General features: G+C 53.1%; 1 protein-coding gene across 6 annotated transcripts in view; it reads right to left on the bottom strand.

The window, feature by feature from the left end:
- PTPN5 (protein tyrosine phosphatase non-receptor type 5) overlaps nucleotides 1-22,894 on the bottom strand; it is a 59,999-nt gene that overhangs the window by 6,243 nt on the left and 30,862 nt on the right. For 5 of the 6 annotated variants that reach the window (XM_032488880.1, XM_014568051.2, XM_032488884.1 and 2 more), the window contains exons 3-11: nucleotides 11,006-11,199; nucleotides 10,358-10,465; nucleotides 10,034-10,111; nucleotides 9,307-9,548; nucleotides 7,964-8,153; nucleotides 5,599-5,683; nucleotides 1,662-1,741; nucleotides 1,342-1,479; nucleotides 695-805 (exon numbers count right to left, since the gene is read on the bottom strand). In XM_032488880.1, the coding sequence (XP_032344771.1) occupies nucleotides 695-805; nucleotides 1,342-1,479; nucleotides 1,662-1,741; nucleotides 5,599-5,683; nucleotides 7,964-8,153; nucleotides 9,307-9,548; nucleotides 10,034-10,111; nucleotides 10,358-10,465; nucleotides 11,006-11,199 (1,226 nt within the window). Of the gene's footprint in view, nucleotides 1-694; nucleotides 806-1,341; nucleotides 1,480-1,661; nucleotides 1,742-5,598; nucleotides 5,684-7,963; nucleotides 8,154-9,306; nucleotides 9,549-10,033; nucleotides 10,112-10,357; nucleotides 10,466-11,005; nucleotides 11,200-13,648; nucleotides 13,728-22,894 lie in introns of all 6 variants that reach the window. The other variant, XM_032488883.1, reaches the window with a different exon arrangement.

Here is a 22,894-nt window from a genome sequence, read left to right as displayed (position 1 = left end):
TGGTGCCCAGCTCACCTCTTCCAGCCTTTGGAGTTACTATAGTGGCTCCACTTTCCTCAAACATGGGTCATCACATTTCTCAAAAACAGAACCTACTAATTCTCCTGACTCCAAAGGAACAATCTCCTTTATTCTAAGCCTGGGAGAAAAATCTTCAGGGTGGGAGGATACCTCCCCCTACTCTTCTGGGCTGTTTTATATTGCTCATATTTTGTATGCCTTCTTTTTCTTTCTTTTTTTTTTTTTTCTGTAACCACTATCTATCTCCCTGTGCAACCCAAATGCAGCAGGGAGTGCCTGCCCTCTGGTGGAAAGATTCGGTACTACAGGACAAAGCCCAGCATCCCAGGTGAAGGGATGTTTCTAGGCAGGATCTCAAAGCTCCGTTATACAGACAGTTCAGGAGGCTGCTGAAGCCCCCTAATCTAGACAGTCCTGGACTTGGGTGCATTTGAAGCAGAGCTGGGAGGTATTATGAATGGCAGTGTAGACAGAGAGAGCCCCCAACAACATGAAATGCAACAGAGGGTTTGGTTCCGCCTCTGGTCCCCAAGTCCATTCACCCCTCCCTCCCGCATCCCCGCTTATCAGCAAATCCTGGGAGTTACCCATGCCTTGATTTCAGCTATTGGACCCTTTAAGCTGTGGAGTCCCCCTTCTTCCCAGCCCAGCCCAGCCCAGCCCCAGGCCTCACCCTGAGGGCGATGAGTCGGAGCCGGTAATCCTCAGTGTGGATAACTTTCCGCACAGTGATCTCGACGCCGTCATACACCACCCGTTCCTCTGGCCAATACTCGGTGCACTTCTGCAGGGGCCCAGATCAGGCTGCGATACACACCCAGTGCCCCAACCATACTCTCCCCAATGCCCCTCCCGGGCCAGGGGGGAGAGAGATAAAGGGGCAGTAGGTTTGCAGTTAGATTGTTCAAATCTCAGCTTCATAACCTGTACATTACTTCTCTTTTTTGAGTCTCAGTTTCCCCACCTGGAAAATGGAAGTAATACCCATTTTGAAGGTCTTTTATGGGGGTTCAACTAAATGGGCCATGATGGGTACAGAAGTAGCCAGCATCAGCCTGGCAGGCTGGGTGGCAGCAGAACATTTTGTTTAAGATCATGGGCCCTGGAGGTGGAGAAGCCAGTGCCAGGCTCTGCCTCTGACTATCTGTGTAGCCCTGAGCAGCTGACTTAACCTCACTGAGACTCACATTTCTTCACCTTGGCAGGCAGTGAGGTGAACATACCAACCTCACAAGACTGCTGTAAGGATTAACATGGAAACAAGACGCTTAGCGTTGGGCACAAAGCAGCAAACACTTGGTAGGACATAGGGGCACCTACCTCGTTCATCTCTTCGATGTTGGTGATCATGACAATGATAGGCGTGTGTTCCTGCCACACCATGCGCCAGAAGTCGCCGACCGTGCTGACGATGGGTCCCTGAGTGGCGATGTACGCCTTCTCTTCCCCACCATAGCCCTGTGGCCAGCCAAGTCCAGGCCGTGAGGGTCACATGCTGTGTCCCCGGGCCCAGTCCCCACACTCAGACTCTTCCCAGGGGCTGCCAGGAGCCGCACCGGCTCAGGGACCAGTCTAGAGGCTGGATCCCGTTGGCTGGGGCCTCCCTTTCAGGAAGAGGCCACCAGGATGGGGCTACATACCCGGATGTAGTTAGCGTTGATGTAGGCACTCAGAGGGTCGTCGGGGCCCGGTGAGGTCAGACACACTCTGCTGTGAGGGTCTGGGGCGGGGGAGACAGGCGAGGCTGGGAGTTGACATGTGCAGTTCCTCGGATGCAGGGCCCACTTTGGCCCATTTCAGGCTACCCACATTTCTTCTGGGACTCTTCAGATTCCTTCTTCCTTCACCCAGGAGCAAACCACTGACCCATCTCCGTGGCCCACTCAAGCAGATGAGGGCCCAGGATGAAGAGGAGGGTACAGAGAGGGGCCCTGAGTCTCTACCTCTGTAGCATCAATGCCTTCCCTTGCCTGTGCCCTTAAGCTGCCCTGTCCTCGCTGTGCCTCATGTTCGAGAGAGGAGAAAGCTAAGTCAATAAGAGGTTCCCTAGCGTATACATCCTGGACGGCAGGGTCAGCAAGCATTTGAGAATACACTGTCCTCAATGTGATGTGTAAGCTTGTACAGCACATGGCCTTTCTAAGCCTCAGTTTTCCTATCTGTAATATGGGGGTAAAGATGCCTACTTCCTAGAACTATTGGGAAGATAAGTGAGGAAACAGACATGGAAGTGCTATGTAAACTAGGAAGCACTTTATAACTAAGATTTGGGCAGGAAGCTGAGAGAACACATTACAATGAAAGAATAAAGAAAGGCTTCCACATCGGAGATGAGACTGTAGGGTATCAGAGCAGACCGACAGGTGCACAAAGGGTTCCCCCGTCCCCAGTCTATTAACATGTCGAATCCCAAAGAAGCAGAGACCCCTAACGTCCTGCTCTTCCCTCTGGAGTAGGATCTGTCTTGTTCCAGCCAGAGCCTCCGGGGACTGAGTCCTCTGTCAGCCTGCAGAGGCTGGGACTGAGACGGGAGGCTGGACTGGGCCGGATGCTGGGGCCCAGGGCTCTGCTCTAGCTTTGTCTCCCACTCGCTGTCCTCTGCCTTCTCTAGACCTCGGGTTCTCTCCTGTGTAGGGAGGGCTGGACGAAAGGTACTCCCAGCGTGCCCCATATGGGGCTCTCAAAGGCAGTGTGAGGGAGCAGTCAGGAGCCTCCACCATCGACCAGCAAGGCTGGGTTCAAGTCCTGGCAGTGTCAGTGCAGCCATTTACTAGTCCCCCTGTGCCTTCTAGGTCAACTGGGAGCACTCCTCCCATCACAAACTCACTCATCTTGAAAACGTGCAAGAGTGAATGTCAGTGAGTCCTTGGACCAGCAGCGCAGTCCAACCCACAGTGAACGCTACACAGCCCGTCACTGCTGTTATTATCGCCATCGTTGCAAGTCTTACTCCAAGTCAACAGGTCAAAAGAAGGATCCCAGACCTGGCAGGTGAAATGGGAGGCGACAGGCACAAGCCTCCCCTCTCCAGCCCTTTCACGCCCCAGCCCCAGTGCCCGAGGTTTTGGCAGGTGATCTGGGGATGGGGGTGGAGGGGGTGGGCAGCTTTGTGGAGAGGGGTGTGGAGGAGTGTCAGGAGTAAGGAAGAGCGAGGGTAAACAGGAGGGGGGCTCTGTGTGACCAGCGGGAGAGAGAAGCTGCAGGGACCACCTCCTCTCTTGTGCTGCCTGCCCAGATGAGGAGCCAGAGGTAGGCACCATCCCCCCTGGCCAGGTGCCAGGGCCTTTGATGGCGATGGTTCTATTGACCCTACTGAGCACAGACTCTGAGCTGAACACTGTGCCTGACAGAGGGGATCCCAGATCAGCAAGGCCTGGTCCTGTCCCCAGGTCAAGCAGTGGGTGGCCTGTGAGCACTAGGGCAGAGGGAACAGACGGGACTTGGCTTGGATGGAAGAAGGGGGCACCTGGTCTGGGTCTGAAGGACCAGTAGGAGGAGGAGTAGAAAGCATGGCTCTGTCTGACTCAAGTGTACAGGGCAAGGTGGGGGTTGGGGAGAGATGAGGCTGGAGAGGAACCAGCTGACAAAGGGTCTTGTAAACCATGCTTATAAGACTGGACATCAACCTGAGGACTGCAAGGTAACAGTGACAGTTTTTAAAGAGGAGAATGACTCAGTTACTTTTCTGTGGTGCTTCATTTTGGTGACAATGGTAGAAGATGGACAAGAGGAGAGAATGTGGGAGTCAGGAAGCCAGTTAGGAGATTACTGCAATGATCCAAGGAAGAAGTATCAGGGGTCAGAGGGCCGCCCTGCCCTGCACAACTCCAGGGGGCATCATGGCAACGCAGTCCACGTAAATGGCACCCCTGGAACTGTGCAACACGGGAAGCCAATCCCCAAAAGGGCATTTGGCAGGGAGGATGGAGAGGGAGGTGCTACATTTGAGGGATATTCATTCATTCATTTTTTCACTCATTCATTCATCTTTTCATTCATTCATTCACCCGTCTCGATGCAGAATGTCTGTCATGTGTTAGGCACTATTTTGGCACTTGGGACTCAGTGGCAAAATGAACAGAAATTGCCCGCCGTCATTTTCTCCTCAAAGCTGCCTGCTGGGTGACTGGTCACTCTGTACTGGGACTGTCCACAGATCTGTCTCCCCCACTAGACTGTGAGCTCCCTGTGCTCAGAGTCTGTGTCTCAGTCATGTCTGAATTCCCTGGCCCTGGTCACAGGCTCAGGAAACATGTGCCGAATGAATGAGAAAGCAAACCTCGGGGTGTCATGGATCTAAGGGGGGCTCTGCCACCCACCCCAACCTGGTCTCTTGAGGGCACAGTGTCAATGGCTGCTGGCCACAGAGAAGACTGTCTGTTGGACTCAGGAGCCTGAAGGCTCAGGGCATGGTTGGAGGCTGGATTTCTTTCAGGAATCCAGTGGGGACCAGATGGAATGATGGCCTGGCTCCTACACTCCCCCAGTGGCCATTCTGAGGGGACAGCAAAGCTCTATGTTGCGGGGTACTGGAGCCCTTCCCTCCAGGTGGGACTAGGTGGGTGGAAGGCGGCAAGAGGAGGGAAGAGGTGAACAGCCCTGAATATTGCATCCTGGCCTTAAATGGTGCTTTGTTTAACTGGAACTACCTAGACACTGTGTAACCATGGCAACCACAAGTCGATATTTTTAAAGTTAAAAATAAGTCATGACATCTTACATGTTGTTGGAGATGCTGATGGCAAAACTGCTTTTTCAAAGCCTCGTTACTCCATAAACTGAGTGGAGTAGGTTTGCGGGGATTTGCTTTCAACAAACCACTTCGCAGGTTAGCGCTGGGGCCTGGGGCCAGAACTTGGCAGGGGTGACAGGCAGATAGGGGCTTGATGAAAGTTACCTGAAAATGACACCCTCTGGGCTGAAAGAGGAATATCAGGTCACCTGGTCTAACCACACCCAAAGGGGAAAAATCCCTATCAGACCTTCCAGAGGACTGCTCATGCAGTCTTGCTTGAATATGTTCATTGATGGGGAGCTTACTATCTTGACAGGCAGTTCATTCCCCCGTGGGGTGGCTCTGCCTGTTAGAGGACTCACAATCTGGCCAAACTGATCTCAAGGTAGACAAAAGAGCCCAACTCTGGGGTCACAGAGGCCGGGTTTGAAACTCAGTTTTGAACATCTTAGCTGTGTGACAGAATGAGTCACTTAACCTCCCTGAGCCTTAATTTCCTCTCTTTAAAATCTGCCCACTCTGCAGGGACAAAGGATGCAAAACCCTTTTCAGTCACCATGCACTGACAGCAGCCGCTGTCATCACCACTTCTTCTTTCTGGGTTTCCACAGAACTCAGTACAAGGCCTGGCCGGGGCAAGGGTCTGGAGAGTGCTATGTGAAGGAATGAAGTGTCCTCTGCCCTCTAACGGGGGTGTTTCCCTTCACTGGGCACCCGCACTCTCCATCCCTTCTCCTCATGACTCCAGAGGCCCAGACCTGGGGTTAAGGCCTTCCTCAGGGTGAAGGGGCACCCAGGTAAGGGTGTGCCCACCCCCATTCCCTGGGGTGGCGAGTACTCACTGGGAAGAATGGTTTTGTAGCGGTTCTTCCGCACCAGCCCAGGGATGTCATACTCCTTCGGATCCACAAAGTTCATGGGGATTTCCTGCAGGAGGAGGACACGGGGGTGTGAGAAGCTGTGGGCTGGCTTGAGTGCATGCACTCAACAAACATTCACTACTGAGTGAGTGCACATACAAAGCATCTAGAATAGTCCTGGTGTATGCTGAGTGCATAACAGATGTTATTATCACTGTTTACTGAGAGCCAGCCTGGCGCATGGTAGACATTCAGTAAATGGTTGATGAGCAAAGGAAAACAGGAGAAAAAGTGACCTGGCCAGTCACTGCCTCCTTCTGCACTCCCTGTGCTGTAGCCACACCGAGCAGCTGCACTGATCCGTGCTCCTACCCTAGGCGTCCCCACCCCAGGACCTTGGGTTGTGTTGCTCACTCGGTGGTGATATCCACCCCGTCCTCATCATCTTGTGTTCTGTCCATTGTAAATGCAACTTCCTCCAAGAAGCCTTCCCTGATTCTCCAGTAGGAAAGGAGCCTCCTCCTGGGCTCTCAGGGTTGTATTTGCACCTCCCAGTCACTCTCCATGTCAAAAGCTCCAAGTCTGAACTTCTCAGTCTGGAATGGGAGGTCTTCTTGAATCTGGCCTTTCTTTACTGCCAGCTGCTCTCAAGAGACCCTCCCTCCGGTTGTGCCGGTCTTTTCCCCATGGCCAAACTGTCCTTCTCCGTCTAGCCTCCAGGTCTGAGCTCACGGCATTCCACTTGTGGGGAGCACTCGTATCACCCTTCTTCATCTCCCCAAATCCTTTCTAGACTTTGGCCCCTCCCCTAGGTCTTCTGGGACGACTCCCGCGCCTGTCTTCTCTCCACCTCCCCTCCCTCTGTCCCCATGCTGTAGCACCTGACTATATGTGGTTTTACAGTGTTCACTGTTTTTGGACACACTAAGTATGCACTATGTACAACAAGGATCATAATACGCTCCATCTAGGGTGTTGGGAGAATCAAAAGAAGAAAAAGCATGTGCAGAAGCGTCCATGGAGTGGGTGTGGGGGGCTGCGTTCTTTCTCTCTGGACAAAATCGATATTGATGTACTGAACAGGAGATGCTAAGAGGATGCAGGCCCCTTCCTCCAGGGGAGGTGTGGCCGTGGGAACTCACAGAGGTAGCTGAGACTGGATGGTCAAGGAAGGCTTCCTAGAGGCCTCCAGGGTCGGGGATTATGGGGGGTGGGCGGGCCCAGTTTGCAGTGAATGGTCCCTGCAGGGATGAGGACACACGGCTGAAAAAGGAGGCTCTGGCTAGCTCAACTCAGGTAAGGCAGGCTGAGCAGTGTTCTGGAAAATTTGGAGCGGTGGGTCCAAGGGTGATGGAGGGCTTCCCAGAGGGGTGAGCCGTCTAGTCCAGGTAGGGAGCAGAGCGGCTTGGGGCAAGGGGGGCTGTGAGGCGGGCACACGGGCTCCCCATCCCTCTGGCTTCTCCCTGGAGGGACGCTCCCCCAGTGCTTGCAGTCTCCCGCCCATTCCTGCCCACAGAGGTGGGCAAGTTACGTGATGAGTGTGTTTGATGGAGGAACTTGGCATTTGGGCCACAGCCCCTTCCTTCCTCCTTCTCTCCTGGCCCCTCTACCAAGAAAGAGTTAGAGGGCACCCGGATGGGGTGGGGCCAGTGATGTGTCAGCACCCCCGGGTGAGTGGAAAGTTTGTTCATTCCGGTGGTTGAAAGCTCACTACTGCTACGTAGGTAATCCTCACATTAAACCCAGCCTTAATCAAAAAGAAACGCAGGTGCTATTGTGATCTTCCATGCCTTAGCTCTTAACTGGTTGATTGCTCAGGCAGGTAAAACAGGGGTGTCATTTATTGGGGCCCTCAAAGCCCAACAGGAGGCAGCCGGAGGCTGTGGCAGAAGTCTAGAGGGGAGGTGATCAGGACCACCTTATGCTGGAGCCGCAGAATTGGAGAGACTTCAAAGGAAGACTAACAATGTTTGGTGATGTCGGGCAGGGGGAGGGTAGGCAAATGGGAGAGTCAGAAGAGGCTTTCTATGGCTTTCAGAACACAGTCCTGGACGATAAAGACTTGGGAGTGTTGCAAACACCAATCACCCGATGGGCGCTTTGCACATGTTCTGCATCTCTTGAATCCTTGCCACATCCCTATTTTTTTTATTCCCATTTCCAGATGAGAAACTGAGGCCCAGAGGGGAAGCAGCTTGCCCAAGACAGTGGGAGAGCTGAGAACGAAATCATGTTCCTCCCTCAGACGCTGAGTTTGGGGTCCCCTGCTCCACTGCCTTGCTAGTAGGGGGTTGATGTGAGCAGAAAGGGCTGCTTCCCTGTGGGGTAGCAGCTCAGGGAGACTCACAAAGAATTCTGCCTGCAGCAGGAAGGGGTCCAGGGCCTTCTCATGAAGCTCCTCGGCCTGGAGGACGCGGGAGGCGCTGAGCAGGTACTCACGGGCCGACTCCTCGCGTGGGGACATGAGATAGCCGAAGCCCTCCTCATTGCAGCCTGGCGTGCACATATCCAGGGTCAGGGAGACGTTGGAGCCCCTCCTGGAAGGACCGTGAAAGGGGGAGTGAGTTACAGAGGCAGGAGGGCCATGAATGAGGGGCCTCGGAGCAGGAATATGAGGGAGGGAGACACGAGGGTGGGAACCAGGTGGGCTCCAGGAAGAGGAGTGGGGGCGGCATCACTCCTGACACATGGGGCACGAGTCTCAGCTGGGAGGCTTAGGCCTGTCTCCTGCCTCCTACTGCCTGCGGTGGAGCAGCAAACTGAGTGCCCAGGGCCAAAGGCTCCATGCAAGGCAACCTCAACAGAGCCCTTCCCTGCACTCTCCTGCCATTGCTGCAGGCAGTCCCTAGCCATGGCCCAGGGAAGCTCAGAGACAGTAGAGCCTAGAGCAGAGAAGTAGGGCTCAACTCTCTGTATCCCAGCCTGGGGCCTGGCAGTCTGCAAGGACGTCTCATCCAGGAGAAGCCAGGGGAAGGCGGGGTCCCAGGGGCAGCACAGTGGCAGCAGGGACGAGCAAACTGAGCGAACTCTACTGTGCTCAGTGTCTAACGGCCAGAACAGGAAAGCCCTCATTATACAGAAGGGAAACTGAGTCCCACAGAGGAGACAAAAACTGCCCAAGCTCGCACTGGGAGCGGGTGGCAGAACTGAAGCAAAAGCCTAGGTTTTCTGACTCCTTGTCTAGTGCTCCTTACATGACATCGCGTGGGCAACTCATGTGATGATGTAGCTTACCAAGTCAGGCTCTGGAAAGGGGGTGTCGACACCTCCCAGTGCGTGCTCTGCGGGATACTATGAAACACTATACAAGTAGGGTTCTGTGGTCAGATGACTTTGAGGAATGCCACTTACAACCCTTGTTGATCTACAATGAACACAAGCATGTTAAAGGCCCTGACAAGTCCTGCAGGAAAGAAACCTACCCAAACCAGAGGGGTGTATGCTCGAGTGTGCACACGTGTACACCCGTGTACGCCTATGTGCTCATGTGCAGAAACAATATTTCTTAGCATGCACCTTGGGGCATTCTGATTTACATGATCAGACCCAAAAAGCATGTGTCTACACTGGCTGGGCAATGAGGGCAGCTCTGTCCTGGACACTGGGAGTCAGAGTCAGGCATCTGTCCTTCTGATCAGGAGCTGAGAGCTCCAGGGTCCACAAAACCCACCCCTCCTCCACCCCTCCCACCTCTCCTGCAGACCCATGGACTTGACGGTCAGTGAGGCGGGGTCAGCCTCAGGCTTGATGTCCATCACGCAGTCAAACACAGGCGTCTCAGGGACAGGGTCCAGGTCCAGGAAGTCATCCTCGACCTTCTCCTCCATCCACTCCGAGTAGGTGAAGGAAGGCTGACGGCTCACCGACTGGCGCCTGTCCTCGGGGGGCAGTGGGGTGGGTGGCTCTGGGGGAGCCCTCAGGAGGTGCCACACCTAGTTGGAGGCATATGGCATCATGGACCTAGGACCATGCCGGCAGCCCCCAGGGTGATGGGGTGCCCACGGGACTGGACCCCATGCCCCTCATGTTGTCTGGAGCAGCCTTGCTCTCCTGGGAGCTGTCTGCATGGCACTGCCCCTCACCTAGACGGGAGGCTCCAACCCCCACCATGTCCTCCCGGCCCCCTCCCTCCCAACCCTCAGTTTCTTGTGGACTGAAGCCTTCTCGGTGGGGTAGAGGGTTCCTACTTTGGTCTTCTCCCTGCCTCAGCCCCTCTCTCCAGCTGAGAATACTGCAAACCAATTTTGAGAAAGAAAGTGTCTCTCCTCGCAGGCTGGGCACACTGGTGAAAAGAGACAGGTACCCTATCCTCAGCCCTACCCAGAACATCTAGTCTGTACGTCAAATGGGAGCAGCTGGGGACTGGGAATCAGGGTCAGAGGAGGGGAGCACCGAGGCCGATCAAGAAGAGCCTTACCAGGGTGGTGACAAGGACTACAGCCAGAGAGACCAGCAGCAGACTGGGGATGTCCCAAGTCCTAATGCCCAGCCAGGCCTGGGGAACACCAGACAAACAGGTCAGCGTGACTGATGAGAGGGGTGGGCAGAGTTCTCATCTGTTTCAACAGGGACAAAATCAAGGCTCTGAAAACTCTGGACTTGGTCTGGGTGGAGGACAGGGAGAAGCACTTCGGGGGCCTGGAAGTATCTTGTGAACACAAAGAAGCCCCATGCAGGTGTTGGTGAGACTGGAGGCCCCCAAGCACTCCCTCCTACCCTGGGGCTCCTTGAGCTTACTCACCGAGGGTCGCAGCTGCTCCAGGAGGGTGAGCCCAGAGGAAACCAGGTCTGTGGTATTCTGTGACCAGATGGTGCCGTAGCCGCTGAGCCAGAGCATCCCGCAGGCGAGCTGGGGCGGGTTGGGGGTGGGGGCAGTGCACTGAGTTCGGAGCCTGGGCTCCTCATCCCCATGTTCCCCCCACAAGCTCACCTTCAGCCTCAGCCTGGCCCCCAGGGTCCAGATTGTGCAGCTGAGGGAAGGGCCCAGGAACCATGTGCCCGGAGACGGCCCCACGACCCTCCCTGGAGAAAGGCTGGCTCATGGAGCCAAGAAAAAGCCCTTCCCAGAGGAGACCCCCCTCACCTTCCAGGTACCCATATGAAAGATAGACAGGGAGTCCTCAGAAGGACCCTTGCAGGACCAGGAGATAGGGGCCAGCTATGTTCCTGATTCTGAGGTCAGAGTGTGAGCGGCTTTGCTATCCAAGCTGCGGCTCAAAATTCCAGTCTTCTCCTCACACCAGCCCGAGGGCTGGGAGTCACTGAGGGACACCGAGAAGGCCCATCACCCCCACCCCTGTGCCCCCGGACGGCCATCTTGGGGAGGAAGTGGAGGCTGTCCCTCAACCCGCCCTCTCTCCAGGCCCTGCGAGGCCTGTGATGTCCTTACCAAGAACTGGGAGGCAGCCAACAGGCACAGGCTGCTCCTGACACTGAGGGAGTGGCTCCTGGTGCCTCGAGGTGGCGGCTTCTGAGCTGGCTCTGAGGGCGGTGAAGGAAGTGGGGGCGGTGGCATCTCTCTCTGCGAGGCCGTGGGCCCCTCGGCCTGGTCCAGCGCCTCCATCCCTACCGGCTGGGGGAGACCTGCGGAAGGCGGACACGCAGCCGGTGACCCGGGCCCGACCGACCCGGGCGGGCCGCTCCTTCTGCGGTGGCGTGGCTTCCTCTCAATCTGGGATCAGTCAGCGTGGCTCCACTCCCAGCAGTCACCCTCGATTAGCAAGGCAATATTCACCTACCTTCGTCAGAAAGAGCGAAGTGTGGGTGGACAAATTATTTCTCTTTTATTTCTCCAGTAACAGAGTTAAAATGGCAGGAGGTTTTTCAGGGAGTTAACATTGGGGTGTTTACACAGCTTCATTCTTTCCTATTTCTTAAGGAAACAAAAACCAACCACCTCAAACTCAATTAAAAGAGAGAGAGAGAGAAAAAAAAAGACGCAGCATAACCAAGCCGTGACCCTGAACAGCCCTCCCACGTGTGCCCTCCGAGTTTTTGTCTCTTGTGCTGTGCCGACTGGGACAGGAGGCTGGACAAGGTCACAACCTTGTGCCCCTCCCTCACCCCAAGACCCCACACTGGGCTGGGGGGATGGGGGACGGTCAGGATGATGCGGAGGAAAATCTCTTAGCAGAATTGAAAGCAAATGTCTGGGATCCAGTTCTGAGTCTGTACGACCTTGGGAGAGTCACCTCCTCCTCTCTGGACCTCAATTTCCGTAGCTCGAAAATAGAATTGGGTTCATCCCTTGGTTTTCTAACCGTGCTTTACTACGGAGCCCCAGTGCTTCCTCAGGTGCACCAGCTGTGACCAAGTGCTGAGTCCCTGTGCCTGGGCCTTGACTGTGGAAGCTGTTTGCTACCGTTCCACGTACTGGGTTTCCTCTAAGATGATCTCAACACAAGGTTCCACTACTAAACAAGTCTGAACACCGCTGGCTTAGATCTGAGGCGCTGGTAGAATGGAGGGATTCCAGCAGCACCACCTGTGAGTCCCAGATGTTGGATCTCCCCAAAGCCACATGGTTCAGTTTATTGCCAAGAAGAGAGGGACCAGCAAAATGGATGTGTACAGCTTGACGGTGGGGAAGGGGTAGTGCACATATCACTGTGTGTATGGGATAGCGGACTCCTTTTCTGGAACACCCACAACCAAGGCCACGTGAGGCCAACATAGTGGTCTGCATGCTTGCCTGCTCTCGTGACAAGTATTTACTGAGCATCTCCCGTTACCTGGATCAATAGTGTGGGGCAGAGAGCCGGGTCCTGGAGATACCAGTATTTCCATCCCAGGCTTCTCCTTCCCAGACCTGACCCTGTAAGGCTCCCCATGTGCTGTGCTCCAGTCACACTCCTTGGCAGTTCTTCAGGTGAGCCCACAGTCTGTCTCCTCTGCCAGGAAATCCCTCCAACCTCCTGCTCCCCTCCCTTGCTCTTGACACATTTTGCCAAGTTAACTCCTATTCATCTTGTACAACTTGACCATTTGTCTCCTGAAGGAGGTCCACCCCTATCATACACACCTCGCAACCCACGCCTCTCCTTGATACGACCAGCAGAAACAACACACCTGGAGTGTGCACAGCCCGGCTTTGAGTGCTTTGCACATGCTCATCTATTCATTTTTTCGTGGTACCCCGATGAAGCTGACACTATTATCCTCATTTTATAGAAGAGGAAGATGAGATACAGAAAGCTTAAGAGACTTGCTCAAGGTCATCTAGCTAATAAGTGGTCAAGGTGGGTTCAAACCGGAGCACTTGGGTGGATGCTGAGCTATGTCACACTCACAACAGTTTGTAAAAATTCTCTGTTGCATATCATCTCCCCCGTCCTCTGTAAGTTCCATGAGGGCAGGAGCATATCGGTTTTGTTCATCATGATTGTCCACAGCATCCAGCACCAGTCCTGGCATATAATTCTATGACAGACATTTCCTAAAGGAATGCATGATGATAAGTGGTAAGTGATAAATGAGGATAAAAATACGTTCATTGGAAAGCTGTGATGAAGACAGTAGATACTACAGATGAAGCATTCGGTGTGGCACCTAGCATCTATAGGTGCTCAAGAAATGTCAGATTATAATAATAACACATAACTCCTGTCTACAAAAGGTTCAAGTCAGCTGGGTGAAACAGATCAGTGGACACATGTTTACCGTACAGAGCATTACATGAAAAGATCTAATTGCTGGTGCAGTCTAAGGGCATCTACCTTTGCCAACGGAGGCTACAGTTACTAATCACATGAGCAGACACCTCAGATCCTGGCCAGCAAGGTGAAAAAGGAAAAGCTGCTGTTAAAGGACGGATCACATAGGAAGCCAAGTGTTTCCACTATTGATAAGCAGAGGGTTGATTACTCAAGTGGCAAGTTCTCCACCCACACCCTCAGAAAAAGCAGTCGATGTGTGATGGCAAGTGTGGACGGGTGGGAGGGGTATAGCCCAGGGGCCATCTGGCTTGGCTTGTAACACACACGCTGTGGACTGTGGGCAATCTCTTCTCCTCCCTGGGTCTCAGTTTCCTTACCTGTAAGAAGAGGGACTTGAACGAGAACTCAGTGCTTCTCAGATGTTTCTGCTGTCCTCAGAGCATAGGGAACATGGGTCTTTGGGGGAAAACAGTAAGTCACATGATCTTGGACTTCACTGCTTTGTTTTAAAATTGGTAAGTGCTCTTTCTTCTACTCTATGGTCTGTCTGTACTTGTTTCGATCTTAAAATAATGTTTTCTTTTCCCCCCTCCCACAACTTCGAATCAAATTTATGCTTCAGGAAAATGTTCTACATTTATCCCGTGGCTTTGCCCTCAGGGGTACACGCACCCCAGCCTGAGAAGCATGGAATCTGCCTGCAATAAAATGTCATCACACTGCCGTTAGAAATGACTCTGTAGATGAATATTTAATAACAGGGAAAGAAATTTCCATGGTATGGAGTGAAAGGCAAGGTTACAAAACAGTCTGATCTCCCTGGCCTTAAAAATTAAGAAAGTATAAACGTGCATATAAAAAGGTGGGGGATGAGATGTTAACGTGAGTGGCCCTTGTGGAGTGTGCCACACAGGGAACACCAGGCACACAGTAAGTGCTCAATAAATGTCCTGCATGGTAAATGGGAAGAACAGAAGCCAGGCGGTAATGACAGTTTTCTGGAAAGGGTGAGAGTAGAATGAATTTTTCCCCATTGTTTATGTATTCTAAATTTCCTCCAACAAGTAAAATAGGAACGTATGTACATAGATAAATATATATGTGTATGCATACACATACATGTTATATTTATTTGCAGTGAGAAAAAATATTTTTAAAAAGAGGTCACCGACATCTGAATTCAGATATTATGAGATCCGGCTAGTATTCCCGGGTTCAGGGCCCCGACTCCCACCTGTCACATCCAAATGCACGTGGTGGGGAGTGGGGGTTAAGAGACTGAGATCCAGCGCAAGGCTCAGCGAGGCCCACCCAGCAGGAGAGCAGCCACTCAGAAGACAGGCCCCTGATGATGCCTGAAGATCACTTTTGCATATGAAAGACGGCAGGTTAACTGCCTGGCACCTTATGGGGGTGGAATAAAAACTGCAGGCTGGCGGGGCCCTGTGCGCACCCCTCTGAGACAAAGGTGGAGGCTGTTTTTTGTTTTTAAATCTACAGGGTAGCCAGCAGCCCCGGGGGGCTGCATGAATCCAACTGATGGGTACTCACTGAGCACCCAGTTAATGCCTACCTTTCAGAGCAGGGCTTACTTAAGAGCTTTTCCAGGTAAAAATCTAACATTTCTTCACTCCAGAAGATAACATTTTCACACACAGAGTATATTCTGCATGTAATTTTGGAGGGGCTCCATGAACCTCAGGTTAAGGACCCCTGATTTCTGGGGTGGGGAGCAGAGGTCTGTGATAAGGTGGTGGAAATTGGAGGGTAGAGAACCGGGCTGATTTCAGTCTCTGCTCATTCAGGTGTGAGTCCAACACACATTGACTGAGCACCAATTACATAATTTGCCAAGCGCCAGGCAAGGTTTGGTGGACACAGCAGTGAACAGCCAGTGCCTGCCCACAGGGACCACCCAGGTCCGGGGCCCCTTGGTCCTTCCTAGAGACCACACCAGCCCTTCTCCTTGCCCTGCCCTCCTCCCCTTCCACTCGCTGTCTTGTTCTGGGAGAATGCCAGCTCACTGGGCAGGCTCTGTGCCGCTCCCAGAGTGCTCGTGCACACGCAGTTCCTTTGCTCCCTCGGCAGCCCTGTGAGGTAGACATTAGCATCATCAACCCCATTTTGCCAGTGAGAGGCGGCTGCTTGTATCAAGGGCTGGTTTTCCAACAGTTCACAGCGAGGTAGCAGCTCTGCCACGCACGAAGCCCTGACTCAGAGGCAGCTTGCTGACAGTGACAGAGCCCCAGGCTTGCCTCCTGCACAGGTTGAAGGGGGTTTTCCAGGCATAGAAACTGGGCTGAGCAAGGTCAAGTGGCTTGGCCAGGTACATGCAGACCTGAGATGCAAACCCAGGCCTTCTTGACATCAAGTGATCTTTCCACTTTGCCCAACGGCTTCTCAGGAAAGGGTCACGGCAGCAAGGTCAGGGAGATGGCGAGAGTCTGGGAGGGAGGGAGGGAGTTCCTTTGTCCTTGAACCCTAACCAGCTGCTTGTGGGTGATGGGGCAGCTTTTGTGCCTGATCCTGGCTGATGGCTCCTCAAAGGCTGTATCATATGGAAGGAAGATGCAACAGAAGGCAGGGCACCTGGGTAAGGCACGGAGGCAAAGACCTGGGGCATGTGGAAACACTATGATCCCTCTCCTAGCACCCACACCCCACCATTCAGCTCTGCAACCACCGTGTGCCCTGGGGCTGGTGCTGCAGGAGCCCAAGAACCCATCAGTGACTCATCCTTGGAGCTGCTGGAGGCCAGCCACCAGGCAGCCACTGGAACTGGAGCCAAAGGCTGGCTCTGCCCATTCCTGTTCACATGAGGAGGGAGCTTCTGTCCCATTCAGCTCTTCTCTTCCCTAACGTGGCCAGGAGGGACCTCCCCACCATGCCCACACAGTCACAGGGGCCCTGACCAACAGAACACCATACTCAGTCCTGCCCAGGCTTCTAGAACCACTGACAGGCCCTGAGGGGCACCCAGTCTAGTTTGTCAGATGGGGAAGCTGAGGCCCAGGGAGAGAAAGTGTCTTGCCATAGGTCAACCACCAGCCACACGCAGAGCCAGGACCACAACCAGCAAACACTTACTGAGAGCACCTGGTGCAGGGGCTGCTCGAAGCACTTCATGTACATTAACCCACTGAATCCTCATCACATTCCTCAGAAGGTGCTGCTCTTACTCCTACTTTATAGATGAAGAAACTGAGGCACACGGATGTTCAGTCACTTGGCCAAAGTCAGCTAATAAATGGGTAGAAGCTAAGACTAGAACCCAGGCAGTCTGCAGCAAGAGCCCCAAAACCATTAACCAACACACCAGATGAGACTGACTCACGTGATCTGCTCTCCACGCCACGTCGTCTTTAAGAAATCTCCAACACTCCCATCCCGTCGTGTGCCCACAAGCCTGGCCACATCTCTGTGGGAGATGGAGTGGGGCTCCACCGCACCATTAGAAGTCCCCCTATTACATAAGGACACTTGTTTACAGGATCATTGCTCCTGCCTCACTGTGGGGACGGAGGGGAGTGGGAGGGATGGAGGGGCGCCTGGGCAGTTCTGTAACAGTGCCCACCTGCGGAGGGGTCAACCAACGGGGAAGACTCGCCCTGTTATGCTCCCTCTCCCCCAGCCCTGAGCCAGGCACATCATGAGCTATTCTACACCCACAGCCAGGCTCTGGGCTGACATGACTGTCCACACCTCCCCTGGGAAGCCAAAGAGGCACAGAGAGGTTCAGTGACTTGCCCAGGGTCATAGAGTCAGGAATGGCAGAACCGAGATTTGAACCCAGGCCTCCACAATACATGATCTTCCTGGGATTCCATAGAAAGTTCTGGAAACCCACAAGAGGATGGGGAGGGCCACCTACCAGGCCTATTTTGAACTTTTGCTTGGGTAGGCCCTGAATGCAGAACCAAGGGAGGTGTTGCCAAGGAAACCGAGAAGGGCCAAGGGGTGAAGAGTCTGGAAGGAAGAGGCCCAGTCGGCCATTGCTGTCACCACAATCGTCACACGTCTCAGCGCTGCCCTGGGCTCTGGGAGGGAGTGGCTGGCCTCACTGGGCATGGGCACTGCTGTGGTAGCTGTCCTCATGGGGGCAGACAGGAGGTGTCCTTTTGCTACCTTTTAGGGGTTGTGTAGAAGGTAAACTCAGAGTCAAAGGGGATGTGATGGGGAAAGAAGATTCCCCCAAAATAATATTTTCACTTGGCCAACATTTACCAAGCACCTGCTCTGTGCCCTCAGGTGTTTCATGTCTCAATCCTAATGCTGACCAGCAGGACTGTAGGGGTGAAACAGCCCTGGTGAAAAAATCTTGTCCCTCTGGCCAAAGGCAAACTGATGGTGGGTGTGGGGTTCTGGGGACCTGCACTGGCTCCTCACTGCCCCTCCACCTCAGCAGTCCTGCAGATCAGTGAGCAATCAGGCCAGCACCCACAGAGAAGGAGGCAGCAGGCAGACAGGGACCTGGGCTGGCAGTGAGTGAGTGCTTGATCCCTCCCGGAGGGTAAGCTGGCTGAGGGCCGGATCTCTTCACGTCTGCACTCCCTGGGCAGGCAGGCTGGCCTGGGAAAAGGAAACTGATTTGGGCCTGGGAGGATCCTGGAACATTGGTGCTCACCATTTATGAACTTGGGGCTAGCTGTTTACTCCTCTGTAACTTAATCCCTGTGGTGGTCTTCAAATGTATTCACAGATTCTTCCCCATGCCTCCCATCAGTAGGTGGAGTCTGTGTCCCCTCCCAGGAACTGGGTGGCTACGTGAAAGACGGGAGGGTGAGAGAGATTAGACACAGCCGGTGCTCAGGAAATCTGGATGCTGAATTGAAGCAATCACCCTGCCCTTCTGCAGACAGGCCAGTGAAGCAGGAGGGGACCTGCACCTCAGGCCCAGGAGGTTGGCCACAAAATCATTTGTTTGGGACTTTTAATTTGTGTGTTGTGTTTAAAGTGGATGTTCTGGGAACTCACCTCAAGCAAGGTGAGAAGCTGGACCCTGAAGAAGGGGGTGGGCAGCTGCACTATTCTCTCTTCTGTCTGATGAAGAACTCTCCAGAACTCTCCTCAGCAATTTGCTTCAGTCCAGAGGCCCTGGTTCTTGGGCCAACACAAAGGGGAATCCTGTGGGTCTGAGGTCTGGGCTACGCAAGTATGGCCCCCTCCCAGCCACAGAGCTGTGTTGGGTCCTTTCTCTTAGCAAGTCCAGCAAAAGGCACGGTTCAGGCAGCCCGTGACTGCTTCATAAACGCTGACTCATTCGGTCCCCACAAGAGCTGTACGAGATACAGAAAAGGACTGTCCTCTGCTTATGGATAGGAAAACAGAGGCCCCAGAGGCTAAGTGACCAGCCCAAGGCCACCGTGGCTCATGGACAGAAGAGCCAGGACTCAGACACAGTTAGTCTGGGTCCGGCATCTGCTCTATTAACTGGACTTCACGCTGCCACCCCAAGCTGGGCCTTGGCTGCTTCTTCCTCCTCCCCGTCGGGGGAAGGCGGCCTGAGAAGAGCTTCAGCCCATTCCAGGACAGAGGGGACAGGGGCCATCCCAGAATAGAGGGGAGACGGGCCTTCTCCCCTTGGCACAGTCTCTCATACTCTGACATGGGGTGGGGGTGGGGGGAGGTCCCAAGCGGAGAGGGGCAGAGAAAAGCAGGATTGGGACCAAGACGATAGGAAGAGGTCAGGGAACCATGGGTGTCTGATGTTTAGTCTGAAGAGGGAGACGCTAAGAGACAGTGGGGCAGGAAGGCTGAATGCTGTCTGCAGACCCCTAAGTGGGCTGTGCTAGGGAATGGGGCACGTCAAGAGGCAAGAACGGGACCCGTGTGGATGTTCTTGGCAGGCAGATTTCCAAGAACAGGTGTACCTTGGAGATATTGAGGGTTTGGTTCCAGACCACCGCAATAAAACGAACATTGCAATGAAGTGAGTCATGAGTTTTTGGTTTCCCAGTGCATACAAAAGCTAGGTTTATACTCACTGCAGTCTATTAAGTGTGCAGTAGCATTATGTCATAATAAACAATGTACGTACCTTAATTTAAAAATAATGCTTGTGGGGGGTATAGCTCAAGGGTAGAGTACATGCCTGGTGTGCATGAGTTCCTGGGTTCAATCCCTAGTGCCTCCCTTAAGGCACAAAAAAATAATGCTTTTGGATAAATGGCGCCAATAGACTTGCTTGATGGGGGGTTGCCACAAACCTTCAATTTGTAAAAAACGCAATACCTACCAGGTACAGTAAAGCTAAGTGCTACAAAGAGGTACGCCTGTAACAAGAACCATCGCTAGGACCTGGCCCTGTCCAGTCCGCACTGCAGCTCCTCTTGTCCCCACAAGTGGCTTGTTTCTGAGGAGAAAGCTCCCTGTAGGGGCTCCTAACAAAAGCTTTAGAGTCATACAGACTTAGGTTTAAAGCCTGACTTTGCCATTTACTACCTGTGTGACCTTGGGGAAGTGACTCATCTCTCCTCTGGACAACAGATCCACTTGCTGTCTGAGGATATCATAGGGTAAAAAATGCACAGTTCTTAGCCTGGCGCCTGGCATGCGGTGAACGCTCAGTAAACAGCAGAATTTAGAGAGGAGGGGGAGGAGGGGAGGGGAGCATGAGGGCCAGGCAGCAGTACCCTGCTTCCATCTGCCTGGTGAGCCCCTAGCAGGGGGGCGGGGGTAGACAGTGGGCTCCCTGCCCCAAGGTGGGCAGCGGCTCTGAGGCTGCCGGTTGGCACCTGGGGTCGGTGGATGGAGTGGGCTTGGGCTGGGGGTGGCGGAAGTGGGGCACCTTAGTCTCTATCAGTTAATTAAATCTGAAATGCTAACAAGCCTTCAAAACAAAAGGCAACTCAAGTGCTCTTCAGATGGGATATAATAAAATGGTTCTATCTGAAATTACAAACAGCTTTGTTGCTGCAAACAATGGCTCAGTTCTTTCTGCCTCCCTGGAGCGGAGGCCCAGAAGTACAAGGGTGAAAAGGGTCAATGAAACTCTGAGGGTGCAGTGCCTCCTCCCTCCAGCCCACGCTGAGAACTAAAAGAACTGACAGAGAGGCCCTGGGCGGAGGGTACCAGAGGTCCCAAGGGCCTGAGACTTGAGCACAAACTTGTGAGGAGGGAGGGACAGACTTGGGAGAACCTCTTGCTCCACCTCCCATTTCACAGATGAGGAAACAGAGAGTCAGCCGCAGAACCAGGATTGGCACGCATGTCTTTAACCCTCTGGTTCTCACTCATTAAGCCAGCATGGGACATTTCACAGGGGCTGCCTGTGGGCATCGGAGGGTCTCAGGCCCCCTGGCAGCAGAAGGCTGGCTTCTGGCTTGGGGTTCCCCGGTGGGTCCTGGTCTAGGAAAGCCCAGGTGATAGGAGGTGAGCAAGAACAACCCGAGCCCCTCTGGGGACAGATGTGCTGACAATCCCAATCCTCCAGAGGCTGCCGCCCTCAGCACCTGGGGAGATTTACAACTCTGGCAAAGCATCAAGAGGCCCCTGTGATGAGTGGGCTGTGTGACCCCAGGCATCTCACTGCCTCTGCGAGCCTCAGAGGCCTTCTGTAAATTCAGAGAATGTGCCCAGGGGTCTTTAAGGGCTCCTCCAGGGCTAAAGACTCACTGTTGGCTTAAAAAAAAAAAAAAATCTGAGCCCCTGCTTTAGATTCATTCAATGGCTTGCACTTGTTTTTAGGATAAAGATAAAAATCCTTGCCATGGCCATCAATAAGGGCCCAGTACACTCTGGCCCCTGCATATCTCCCCAGCCTCCACCCACACCATTTCCTCCTGGCTCTCTGTGCTCCAGTTTCTCCCAGATTCGCTGTTGGAACCAGTCTGGCAAGTAGAAAAGTCTGGAAATGATTGATTCTGCTCAAAGAAATTCTCACATAGTCCTAGGAAGCATGTAAACCCAAATTTCCTCCAGTGTTGTCTGTGGTGGAGGTGGGGGGAGCTGGGCACCTGCATACCCATCACCTGGGGGAGCTGGTAGGCCATTTGCAGGACACAATGAGGAACACTAGGCAGCCCTTAGGAGCAAAGGATCAGAGTACATGTGGCACCATGGAAGGATTTTTAGAAACAGCACTGAGTGAAAAGAATGAGATCTAACATAATAGACACACACTTAAAAAATGTATTTGCACACAAAATATTGCCACCTATTCTGTAAGAGCACACAGAAACAAGCAAACAAAATGCACATGAAACACATTAGAACACATTAACTATGGGGAGAAGGGACATGGCAGTGGGAGGCAAAAGAGGAGAATAAGTAAATGAATGAAACCAGAGAGGGACTTTGTGGGGACCCCTCAAGATAACAGGGCCATGCACAGAGCATGACTGACAACACTTTAAAACCTACAATCATTTCCCCCTCCTCCTCCAAATAGAAACAAAACCCGGGAAGGGAAATAGCTCAGTGGTAGAGTGCATGCTCAGCCTTCACGAGGTCATGGGTTAAATCCCCAATACCTCCACTAAAAAATAAAAAAAAATTAAAGAAATAAAAACAAAACCAAACTGCTAAGTTGCAAGTTGGGCCAAGGTCCAAGGGGGAGAGAATAAATGAAAGCAGAGGACCCTTCATTCTGTCTGCAACCTGGAACAGGAGAGTTGTAGAGAGAGGAGTTGCTCCTTGTGCCCTAGGGCAGGCGCTCTGGCTGCCGGAGTCAATACCCCTGCAGGAGGAAAGGCTCACGGACTTAGCGAGAACAAAGACCCCTGAGGCTCCCCTTCTCTAAGCCTGTTCACCAACACGACATGACATGAGTCATTTCATTGGCTTTCTATGGGGGAGGGGGATTCCATGCCTTGGTGACTGTCTTCACAGATGCCCCTGCAGGATCAACCAGCCCCCACGAAGATCCCTGGGGCCGGGTCAGCTCCAGGTTCTGGGCCTGCCAGACTGAGCAACCCAACTTGGAGGGAGGTGACTCACTCTGGAGGGCCCCCACTCCTCCCAGCTACCACTCCTGCCTGGCAAGGATGAATGAATATTTCAGGGTGGCCAATCTTATAAAAATGATTTTGGAAAATATGAGTGGAAAAAAACCTGTCAAAGCCTAAAGGAGACCCAAGACATCCATAATCCTACCACACTGAGAAAGGCACTGGTTTCTTCTAGATATATTTTCTGGTATTTTTTCTCTCCTTGTGTGTGGATTCTTTTCCCCCATAGACCATTCTGTATATAATGCACCTTCTGTATCTGAGGGTTCCACAACTGTACTATGCCATTTTATATAAGGGACTTGAGCGTCGGTGGATTTTAGTATCTGCAGCAGGTCCTGGAACAAACCCCCCGTAAATGCCGAGGGATGACTGTATAGGAATATCCTGAGAATGTGCCTCTTTGGATTTCAAGGACTCAACCCTTAAGCAGTATGGTAGACAGCCTCCAAGGTGCCTGAATGATCCCCGCCTCCTGGTATTCACACCGAGGTGCCAGATGTGTAAGAAAAGCTTTCTTGAACCTTCTATTCTAGCCCAGAACCAGGTAAGTGCAGCTGAGTGAATGACCTCAGTTGATGCCACAGGGAACAGAAGAACCACCCAGCTAAGCCCTGCACGAGCCTTCGAATCATAGACAAATAAAATGGTTGTTGTTTTAAGTCACTAAGTTTG

Source organism: Camelus ferus, chromosome 10 (genome assembly GCF_009834535.1).
Source record: "Camelus ferus isolate YT-003-E chromosome 10, BCGSAC_Cfer_1.0, whole genome shotgun sequence".
Classification (NCBI taxonomy): Eukaryota; Metazoa; Chordata; class Mammalia; order Artiodactyla; family Camelidae; genus Camelus; species Camelus ferus.
This window is presented reverse-complemented; position numbering and strand designations above follow the sequence as displayed.